The sequence below is a fragment of the Harmonia axyridis genome, chromosome 1, assembly GCF_914767665.1.
Source record: "Harmonia axyridis chromosome 1, icHarAxyr1.1, whole genome shotgun sequence".
NCBI lineage: Eukaryota > Metazoa > Arthropoda > Insecta > Coleoptera > Coccinellidae > Harmonia > Harmonia axyridis.
This window is the reverse complement of record NC_059501.1, coordinates 29,741,880-29,752,694: the sequence shown is the minus strand read 5'-3', so window position 1 is coordinate 29,752,694 and position 10,815 is coordinate 29,741,880. Positions and strand designations below refer to the sequence as shown.

Sequence of the window (10,815 nt, the reverse complement as noted above, 5' to 3'; positions counted from 1 at the left end):
AAAAAGACAGGGCGAAATTTGATTCTGCAGAATCCTGACCCCCTCCCCTTCAAAGATACTAAAAATTTCAATTTTTTCCAATGTTAATTTTCAGACATTGCAGATTACCTTCAATCTCTGTTTTATCATTATGAATTGTTTAGTTCAGCCTCCTCACAAACAAAGTTACTGACTGCGACACTGACAAACACACAACGTCAGCTTTGGATAAAATAAAGCTAAAAATATTGAAAAATTTCCGGAGGAAGGTAACAAAATAATGCTTTGTATATAAAAATCAAATTTTTCAATTGTGTTTGAAGTAACCATATTCTTATCCACGCAATAGGCTGCTCCATTATGAAAACAAAGCCTATATATGTTAAATTCATTATGTTTACTTTATTAACAACCTTTATATATGAGGAGAAAATCAAAATAGTTGATAATAAAAAGAGGTAACTGTATGAAAATATTATATATACATCTATTTTTATACACTTCAGAAATAAAAAAAAGCGTTGTCACTTGAGAATTCATAAATATTCAAACAAATCAATATGTATATTCGGCAAAATAAATTTACAATGTGATATATAATGAGGTATAAATATAGGTAGTGATTTTGTTTTGTTCTTAGGTATAAAACACTAGTTAAACTATCATTAAGATGTAAGAAATAAAAACATAAACTAAAAACAAATACAGAAGTCAAGTTAAATAATATTATAGCACAAGAGGTGGATTTCCTTTTCAACACCATCTATAAAAACATTTAAGTGGTTGGTTTCATAAAATCATCTGTAAAACGATTGCCAACAGTTCAAAAATATGTTTAAAAATCCTGAATCATAAGACTAGGCATATGAATAAGAGGGATCCTAGGCAATGATAGTAGAATTTACTAAACTTCTAGTATGTTGCACCTAAGGTATATAAACATTAATGGTTGGATATTATGATATTGTTCATACAATTGCATTACTCAATATAAAGAATTTGATATCAAATATAAGAGAGTTTTTAGGCATCAAATAATGGTCTTGTATATTGCAATTATTAATTATAAAGAGCTAATGTGTAACAAACCGAAATACCAATAATTTCTATCAATGTTTACAAAGGCTCTTACATTTTGTATTATATCCTATATATCTAATTATCTAATGCAATTGTTATAGCAATCTCAAAACATTCAATTATCACTGGGTTAGGTGTAACAACATTTCAGTTCATAATAAAATAGTTTAGTCAGATTAAAAACAAAATTTAGGATAATTAAGTCAGGAATATTTGAATAAAAAAATCTTGTTTTCATAAAACCTACCTATAACAAAAATAATTATAAATAATAATTAAATAGTAACAGAAACTACTGTTGTCCATTCAATATTCAACTTCAAGCTGCTCGTGGTCTACTTCATCACACATCTGATTGAACTGTTTTATCCACTTTTGTGCTTCTTTACTAAGTTTTTCCTACAAAAAAAGGGTAAAAAAAGAATAAAATATTTTCAGTGAATGATCATTTCATATTGCTTTAATTGAGGATTATCAGTTCATATAGTATACTAACCTGTGGTGGTTTACCCTTATTATCTTTAGCTATTTTCTTTTTGACATGAAGCTTGACATTGGGCGAAGAGGGTTTCTGAAAATCAAAAGTGATTATGTTATATCAATATAAAATATGTATTCGCAAAATATTATTGGACAAAACTAAATATAAAATTTTGTGAATCCCCAAATTACTACATCTGAAGCAAACAAAATACTTGGGGGTAATCATTGAATATACCTTAACATGGAATGCACATGTAGACATGATTATGGATTAACTCGCAACACTATTAGCAAGTGATGGATTTTAGCGTCTGTGAATTAATTACAAGGTTAATAGGAGTGCAGACAAATTTTCAATTGATTATCTCAGATAGAGACTTGGTTCATTTGCCATGTGAAACTGAAACTTTCGATGATTTTTATAGTTTTATAATAAATTTATATATCACATTATATATTTTTGAAAAGTTATTTTATTTGTTATAGAAATTTTTATGATTTACATTTAAAAAAACTAAAGTTTGAATTTCAACTTCAAAACTGAAAAAAGTGCCTCTAGAATGTTTTTGTTTCATGTTGATAGTACCAGTAATAAAGAAGTTATGAGAACTTATCATTTCACGCCATTTTCAAATTTTTTCTTATAGCTTGAAAACAATTGAATATATGAGGTTGCAGTTTTCATCAAATTCATTCTCTCAAAAATTGAGACTGTGTGGCATTCATTTTTTTTTCTAGCTCGAAACAATTCTGAGATCCCCTCACTAAACAACGAATTTTGAACATCCCATACATCGGCAACATGATAAAGGGTTGACAAAAAAAAATATTATATTAATAATTATCAATGCTTCAATGTGACATGTGGTTGAAAAATCGATCTGTTTAGTCCATAGACGTATTAGTCAAAATATTTTCTAAGATAATTCTAGTGATTCATTGTTTTCAGGTTCTTGAGAAAACATATTTGCTTTTCAATTTACAGAGTTATAGGATTGATCCTAACCTGGTTAATTGAACTGCAAAATATTCTATACAATAGGTAGTGGAATATATTTTTTTTGGCTGTCTCTATGAGGTTATACTTAAAAAATGTTTGAAGTGATTGTTTCACTTATAGTGAGGGGGTTGGTCCAATGGGTAGAACACCTAAGCCGAAGGATGGAAGTTTGGGCCCCAGGTGGAGAAATAAATTTTATAATCATAAAAGAAGAATTGAATAAAGTTTTGCACAAAAAAATAGTTTTTCCTTGACACATCTGATTCATAACCTATAAATATATAAATAAAGAACTCACCAAAGTTTCTTCAGGATCTTCGAACAAACCTAAACTTCCACAATCTAAACCATCTTGATTCACTACCTCCTCAAATCCAGGATCTTCTTCAATTAGCCTTCTTACTTCAGAATCTCTGACTGGTTTTGTTATCTTATCTAAAAATTGTTTGTTTTTGGCACGTTTCTGGTATGTGAATTCTATTCTGAATGGTCTTGCTTCTCTTTCAACAGTTTTTTCTGGTTCCTCAAGTTCTGAAGCTATATCAAAACCAAAATTCTCTGAAGTTTTGTTCATTTCATTGATATCTTTTATTTTCTCACAAGAACCAACGTTATTGAATGGAGGAGTAATATTTTTTGTATTAGCATCATTAATGACTCCTAAGACATTTCTTTTAACACTTTGATTTTCCTTGCTCAATTTTTTTTTCTGTAATGAATTTTCTTTATCCGCTTTTTTGTTTTTGATTGGGCTGAATTCATCAACATCATATAAGCTTTGTGAATAATTATGATTTTCGGTATCAATCTTAGCTCCTTCAACATAGTTTAGTATACTCATCTGTCTTGATGATTTTTTATTAGAATGAACTGATGCTATTTTATTAACCATATTAATATGTTCTTCAAAGGTATGATCTAATACTGGATCCTGATTGAGAGATGGCAAAGAATTTTTTTTTATAGCAAGAAAATGTGGGTTTCTGTTAATGTATGAATCAAATCTCCAAGATTCCTTGGTCCTATTGGGAGTTGACATCTGAAAAAAAATAGTTTTATTTTAATTGAACCTTGTTTTAAATTTTCAGAAGATATATTATATTCATCTTCTAATTTTGAAGAGTTGAGAATATACAAAAATTTATATCATTATGCTGAGCCTCCAATATTATTATTTCGTATTGAATTCATTAACTATAAAACAAATTATTACAATAACTTACATATGGCCTAGGTGAAGAGGATCCATTTATTACCATATTTTGTATAATATGGATTTGATTCGTAGCCTCTTTCTGCCCATCTTTTTCTATATCTTCCATGAATCCAAAGAGATTATCAATAGTACCATTGAATGATTCGAAGATTGGATTATCGGAAAAATTGGACGAAGGTGAACTTGAAATATAGAGAGAATTGGATGAAGGCGAGTTTGGAGAGTCAACATTGAAACTAGAATTCCCAATCAAAGGAATACACACTGATTGGGTTTTATTGATTTTTCCAGTCTCCATAGTTTTCATCTTTATATTACTACCATTACATCCATTAACCTTGAAAGATTCTTCTGAAAATAATATTTTACTCTGCGACTCAGGAAACATTGTAGAATTAAAGACAGAATTTGAAACTCTTTTATTATTACTTTCAATTTGGAAATCATTTTCTTCATTATTGGAGAGTTCATTCATTTGATTTGGAATATTGTTTCCTTCTTTAAATTTAATTTTCTGGGTGAACTTGGTTATGATTCCTCTAATTTTATCATTATAATTTACAGTTTTATTTCTTTTCACACAATCCACCTTTTTTGAATGTGTTTGGACTCTATGGCATATTTTCTTTTTTTTAGTAGGAATATTAATTTTAAAGCTAACATCAGAATCCTTATCATCTTCTGACTCTACTACAAAATCGTATAAATCACATTTTCTTTTCCTACATTTTGGTGAATTGAATTCCACTTTATTATAAACAGGAATCTTGTTGTTTTCTACAAATGGTATTATTTGGTCCAAATTTGGGGTACCAATAGATTTTTTTTCCCTATAATCCACTTTTTTTCTGGACCTCAACATTTTCTTCTTCCTATCAACAGTCATTTCCAAATTTTCGGTTGATTCTTCAGGTAATGTTTTATTTATCTGCTGTGTTATATTGCTGTTGGTATTAATTGATATAATCTTTGACTGTACTGTTGTTCGATTTTTCTCTTGCATTTCTAATTGATTAAAATTCATATTGGCATTTCCAACACATAATTTTGAATTGTTCAAGGGTAACTGCGTTGTGTCAGGGATGATACTGGTATATTTAGAAAAATCACAATTTTTCAGCAGAACATAACATTTATATTGGAATTTAGGATCCCCAATTGCACCTCTACTAGAGAGCTTATTCACTTTCCGTTTCCTGACCATTATTGTAGGATAAATCACAATAAATATATTTTTATCTATTAACTAACATTATAATTTATAATAGGAAAATGCTCTTTGTAGTTTGTTTACAACCGAAATTGTGAACCACAGATTACGGATAAGCTGTGTTGTGAACTATTTTCGAACAGTTGTCACTTGTCAACACTATAACCACAGACTACCACTCTTACTCTTTGCCATAACAAAACTTGGCAAATTCACAGAGTTTGTAGTCATTTAATTATCTGCGATAAACTTTCATTTCTTCCAATAAAAGGCACCATAATAAAAAATAATGAGGTTATTGGTCGTTCAGTTCATTTTGTTATGTCTATTACTTGTGGTTAGGTGTAAACGAAGAAAAAAGAAGATAACTGTGATAAATATATAAAGAAGAAGATAACTCTGTAAACACATGTGTAATTCATAGAGGAAGCTATTGTAGTTCGAGGTTATAATAATAATTCGCTCGTGTGTGGAATTTGTATTTAAACTTTGAAAAAATTTGAGGTGAAACTATAAATCTTACATTCCACGATGAATTCCAGTGATAGTGAAATGAGTGACAGCGATATAGAGGTAATTCTTGAAAAAAAAAACGGTAAAAAACCTTCGATACTTATTGTTTTTGTTTCAGCTACAAAATGCATTTGCAGATGGCAGACTTAAGCCAGGTTTGAATGTAGTGGCAGAAGCCCCAAAGAAATTTATTAATAATGTGGTAAGTAATGGTTGGTTTATGCACCATTCCTAAGGACTAAGACTAAAACTAAGAATTGAAAACTAACAAATCAATGAGGGCGTTTATGTATTTTACCTAAGAACTAACACTATGACTAGGCCAATTTTTAACTAAGAAGTAAGCTAAGATGTTCAGTAATAACGAGTACCAGTTTCTATCGTTTCATGTTCCGTTATACGTGTTTATCGATGAAAAGTATTTGGTGTATCTGTAAAAAATAAAATTGTTATTTTGTTCACAATCAATATCAATGTGAAACATCAAAGTATAGAACAAATAGAATGTAGTTCAAGCATGTGAGCTTTCCTTCACTAAGAACTAACAAGAGAGTGCATAAATGCCACTGAATTCATAGGTTTAGTTCTTAGGAATGGTGCATAAACCAGTCTTGAGAGAGTATTTGAAAAAATATCTATCTATCTAAAATTTTCAAGGTTGGCCTACGCCAGAAGTTGGAAGACTTCAAATTAAATCTCAAATGGATAGAAATGCTTGATTGTGTTAGTCAACAAGCTCCTCTTGCACCAGAACTTGCAGCTCGCATTCTAACTGAAGAGCAAAAACGGGAAAACGAGAAGAAAAACAACAAAAAACTCCCCCAATTTAAGCCAGAAGATGATCCAGTGTTGAATGACTTCAAGAGAGAAACAATTTTTCATAGACAGGCACAGAGTACAGTATTAGAAGCATTCCCTCGAATAAAATCACTAGGAATACCAACAATGAGGTAATTAAATGAAGTTGATTCTATTTAAATTATTACATTTTTTAGAACAATTTTATAGAGTATTTGACTGGCTGTATCACTGCTATTTATGTACATAGCTCAACAGAAATTCGAATTAATTCACACTGGTGCAGCCAGTTGAATACGATATCAAATACCCAAAAAACCTTGTTCATTGATGCTATTTATTATTCTTCATTTTACACTGAATAGCTTGCTCCTATGTCTGTTATGAATTTGCTAGAAGTATAAACTGACAATTTCTTTAGTAATGCCTTTGATTTTTGAAAGGATCATCTTCGAAACAGAATCACTTACATCAATACTCTTAATTCAAACTTTAGATTCAAGATCGAACATATACATATTATAATGAAGCTATCAAAATCAGGACAATTAATAAGAGCGGTCACTATTGATGATATTAGAATCTGATAATTTTGAATTTTAATTCATAATTATTTTTAACTCATTAACTTTTCAGTAATATATTTTATAGGTTTTTCATTAGAGCTCGCTAGTTCTTGCACATAATAATTGTGGCATTCCATTGGGTATTCTCAATTTTAATAATAATATAATAATTAATAATTACTTTGATTTTCATCTTTTCCTGTTCCAAATTCTTTTCAGGTTGGGAAAGATTTTTACATGTTATCGTTAATATGAGCAGCTTGTATGTAATAATATATTAAAAGTTTATTAGTTATAGAATCCTTCACAACTGCTAGATTTTATTATTGTTAGGCGGTTTCTTGTTGTTTCTGCATAAACCAGCAATAAATTAAATATATATTTATTAATTTAATGCATAATGGCTGCCTTGGATTGTTCAACAATATATTTAATTTTGGGCTTTTAAGTGTTAAGTTATTTAGTGAATTTTTCTCCTGATATTTCTCTTAAAACTAACTACAATAGTTGTAAGGGAAACGTCAGGTAAAAAAACAGACAAAACAGCTGCTAAAATTCTTGTTAAATATTATTAGATCGATTACATCCTTACAAATGCAAACCAAAAACTTGTAAAAACTACTGTTCACGACTGCGATATAGCCGACCATAGGGCAATAAAATTGCAATATTTTCATGACTCCAGCACTTTGCCAACTAAACCGGTGACTCGGACATATCGCCTCCTGTCCGAGGAGAATCTGCGCTGTCTTCATTTGAGGACTGAACGCACTTTCTTTAATAGCGTATTTGATCACACCGATCTAAATAGTGCTTTCAATGAATTTCTTTCCATCCTAACAAGTTTAATTGATTCTTCTTGCCCGGTCAGGCGATCCAGGTTCGGAAATTACGTACGACATCATTGGATTACATCGGAAATAAGGCAAGCAGCCAGTGATCTAAAGAATCTCCACTGGCTGCTTCGCAATTCGAATTCTCCGAATGTCAAAGCTCTGTATTCGTCAGCGAAAAAAGAATACACGTTTTTGTTGAAAGCAACTAAGAATACCTACTATAAAAATCTGCTGCTGTCTTCTTCTAATAAGAATAAGACTGTATGGAAAATAGTTAAAGACGAAATGTGTCTAAATTCTCAAAATGAAAAAATTGCCCTCAAAATAGATGGTAACGTTGTTTCTGACTGCGGTGAAGTAGCTGAAGCGTTTGCCAGATATTTTTCTACCATTGGCAAAAGAAGTGTATATGAGCACTATGGTGCATACAATTCTACCTCCTGTACAACCGAGAGGTTGGCCGACATTAATTTTTTCTTCTTCCCGGTCATGCCTGAAGAGGTCTTGAGAGTAATAAAGAGCCTAAAAAACAAGAAAAGCAGTGGATATGACATGGTTTCGCTAAGGATTTTAGAAGTCGTAGCTGAACAGATTTCTAACCATATGGCTTACTTGGTCAATCTCTCGGTCACCTCCGGCGAATTTCCATCGGTGCTCAAAACTGCAAAGATTATCCCTGTGCATAAGAAAAAATCTAGAGAGGACATTTCTAATTACCGTCCGATATCATTGTTGAGTACCTTGTCAAAGATTATCGAGAGATTAGTTTTTGACAGAATTATGAATTTCCTTGACAAATTTTCTATCATAACGAACTGCCAACACGGGTTTAGAGTTGGCAGGTCTACTGGAACAGCGGCATGCGATTTTGTGAAGTTCGTATACGACTCTCTGGATAATGGCGTTTCGGTGGCGGGAATGTTTTTTGATGAATCTCGTGCATTCGATACCTTAAATATTGAATTCATCTTGGACAAGCTGTATAGTCTCGGATTCAGAGGGATTTTCCTTGAATGGGTTCGAAGTTATTTAACAGATCGTAAGATGTTTGTTCGTATAGGAGAAATAAATTCCGATAAATACCCTGTTGAAATGGGTGTACCTCAGGGATCTATTCTGGGTCCTTTGGTATTTATATTATTCGTGAATGATATCCAAAGTTACTTGAAAGAAAAATTCCAAAACTTAATCTCGGGTATTCGGATCCTGCAGTTTGCAGATGATACATCGTTTCTTATTGCTGCCCCTGGCCTTGCGGAATTGCGTGTGAGATGCGGGATGCTCGTCCAATATTTCTCGGAATGGTGCAAAAAAAATTTACTCATTCTCAACATTGAAAAAACGGGCCTACTGTATTTTCAGACTCGGAACTACAGTAACGAACTCACTTTGAGACTCCCTTATGGAGACTTGAAGTCCTCTGACTGTGTACAATTTTTGGGATTGCGAATTGATAACACGCTCAACTGGCGAACTCACTGCGCTTATGTCTGCACTAGATTGAGCAGTGCATTTTTTGCATTGAGGCGACTAAAAAATATTTTGCCTTTGGAATCACTGATAGGAGTATATTATTCACTAGCCTACTCCCATATGAATTATAACACCATTCTATGGGGAGAATCTCCTAGTAAGAGTGAGGTTTTTGTTTCTCAGAAGAGAATCATTAGGTTGATGTTCAGCTTAAAACCCCGGGAGTCTTGTAGACCATCATTTATCAAGAATCGAATACTTTGTTTTCCTTGTATTTATATATTTAATTCCTTGCTGTTCATACGTAAGAATATACATAGCTTAAAAAAGTGCTCTGAATATCACAAGTATGATACCAGACATAAAGAAATAATCTGCTTACCAACTCACAGAACCACGAAATTTCAACAATCACCCATGTATGCTGGAATCAAACTTTTCAATCACTTACCAGAGCGAATTAAGCATCTTGAATATTTAAGTTTCAAAAAAATTATCAAGGATTTATTACTAGAGCAGTGTTTCTATAGCAAAGAAGAATATTTTTGTTTCAGGTTGATTTGAATATTTAGTTTGATTTTCTTTTTCCTGTTTACTTAATTTCTGACCTGTCCTATATAAATGTAAATTTGTCTTATGGGATGCAATAAATGATTATGATGATTATGATTATGATTATTTTCCTATAATTTCAGACCTGATGATTATTTCGCAGAAATGGCAAAGTCAGATGATCAAATGCAGAAAATAAGAACTGCATTAATGAAAAAGCAGGCCCAACAGAAACAAAGTGAAAGGGTTAAGGAACTGAGACAACAGAAGAAGGAAGGCAAGAGAATACAAACTGAGAAAAAACTACAACAACTCAAAGAACGAAAAGAAATGCTTGAGGAAGTTAAGAAAGTGAGAAAAGGTGTAAGGAAGGACTTGGACTTCTTAAATAACAAAAAGAAAGGCCCCTCAAAGGGAACCTTAGAAAAGAGGAAACTCAAAGATAAGAAATTTGGTTTTGGAGGTAAGAAAAGAGGACTAAAAACCAATACAAAGGACAGTAGTGCAGACTTCAGTCTGTACAAAAATAATAAACAAGGTAAAAATAAGCAGCAAGGTAAAAACAAGAGACTAGGAAAAAATAGAAGGAAACAATCTAAAAAATAGTACATTTCCTGTATATTATATATATTGTATATTAAAATTTATGATGATTCAATATTGTAGTTTTCTTCAATATCATCTTCTCCCAAATTCAAGTTCCATTATAATTATTGACTTCCATTTTTTTAATTTGCCACTATATAACACATACAATTTCAATATGCCCAGAAAAAAAAGGACAAATAGAGATATAGAAGAAAATTTCAAAATACACTTCCCCAAGAAATTAACGCACCTCCAAAAAACAGGCAAAAGTTTAATAAACACTTTGTCAAAACTACTTGTCAGATTTTGACTTTTTTTTTTCTTCGAATGACAGGTTATGTTACACTTAAGCCTTCTGCTTTGATTCACCTCATTAACTTTCTTATTGCTTAGGAAACACCATTTTATAGCATTACATGATTTTAATGAGCATTATCAGTACAAAAGTAGCAGCGTGTATCTAGACATAATAGCAGGCTATGGAAAAACAAAGAATATCAGTAATTCTCAAATACATATGG

General features: G+C 31.4%; 3 protein-coding genes across 4 annotated transcripts; 1 reads left to right on the top strand and 2 right to left on the bottom strand.

Annotated features, from left to right (window-relative positions):
- Nucleotides 1–528: 528 nt before the first annotated feature.
- Nucleotides 529–5,082, bottom strand: LOC123672283. Of its 2 annotated transcripts, XM_045606371.1 has the most exons (4): nucleotides 3,766–5,082; nucleotides 2,841–3,581; nucleotides 1,556–1,630; nucleotides 529–1,458 (listed from the first exon to the last, which is right to left on the bottom strand). In XM_045606371.1, exons 1-4 carry the CDS (start codon nucleotides 4,960–4,962, stop codon nucleotides 1,366–1,368), a joined length of 2,106 nt encoding a protein of 701 aa, XP_045462327.1. In that variant the 5' UTR covers nucleotides 4,963–5,082; the 3' UTR covers nucleotides 529–1,365. The 2 variants fall into 2 exon arrangements, with proteins under 2 accessions (XP_045462327.1, XP_045462398.1); XM_045606442.1 differs by lacking the exons at nucleotides 529–1,458; nucleotides 1,556–1,630 and adding an exon at nucleotides 2,130–2,189.
- Nucleotides 5,083–5,381: 299 nt separating this feature from the next.
- LOC123688852 (probable rRNA-processing protein EBP2 homolog) lies at nucleotides 5,382–10,364 on the top strand. Its single transcript, XM_045627575.1, has 4 exons — nucleotides 5,382–5,541; nucleotides 5,600–5,683; nucleotides 6,139–6,431; nucleotides 9,850–10,364. Exons 1-4 carry the CDS (start codon nucleotides 5,500–5,502, stop codon nucleotides 10,310–10,312), a joined length of 882 nt encoding a protein of 293 aa, XP_045483531.1. The 5' UTR covers nucleotides 5,382–5,499; the 3' UTR covers nucleotides 10,313–10,364.
- Nucleotides 7,928–9,352, bottom strand: LOC123688853. The gene is made up of 3 exons (XM_045627576.1): nucleotides 8,399–9,352; nucleotides 8,294–8,342; nucleotides 7,928–8,203 (listed from the first exon to the last, which is right to left on the bottom strand). The coding sequence occupies exons 1-3, from the start codon at nucleotides 8,647–8,649 to the stop codon at nucleotides 7,973–7,975; spliced, it is 531 nt and encodes a 176-aa protein (XP_045483532.1). The 5' UTR covers nucleotides 8,650–9,352; the 3' UTR covers nucleotides 7,928–7,972.
- Nucleotides 10,365–10,815: the final 451 nt, after the last annotated feature.

Coding starts and splice junctions, on each gene's coding strand:
- LOC123672283 (XM_045606371.1), bottom strand. CDS start 4,962: ATGGTCAGGAAACGGAAAGTGAATAAGCTCTCTAGTAGAGGTGCAATT. Junction 3,582..3,765: donor CCTCTTCACCTAGGCCATAT/GTAAGTTATTGT, acceptor ATTTTTTTTCAG/ATGTCAACTCCCAATAGGAC. Junction 1,459..1,555: donor ATAAGGGTAAACCACCACAG/GTTAGTATACTA, acceptor CTTTTTTTGTAG/GAAAAACTTAGTAAAGAAGC.
- LOC123688852 (XM_045627575.1), top strand. CDS start 5,500: ATGAATTCCAGTGATAGTGAAATGAGTGACAGCGATATAGAG. Junction 5,684..6,138: donor AGAAATTTATTAATAATGTG/GTAAGTAATGGT, acceptor AAAATTTTCAAG/GTTGGCCTACGCCAGAAGTT. Junction 6,432..9,849: donor CTAGGAATACCAACAATGAG/GTAATTAAATGA, acceptor CTATAATTTCAG/ACCTGATGATTATTTCGCAG.
- LOC123688853 (XM_045627576.1), bottom strand. CDS start 8,649: ATGAATTCAATATTTAAGGTATCGAATGCACGAGATTCATCAAAAAAC. Junction 8,343..8,398: donor CTCAACAATGATATCGGACG/GTAATTAGAAAT, acceptor TAATCTTTGCAG/TTTTGAGCACCGATGGAAAT. Junction 8,204..8,293: donor GTGACCGAGAGATTGACCAA/GTAAGCCATATG, acceptor CTTGTTTTTTAG/GCTCTTTATTACTCTCAAGA.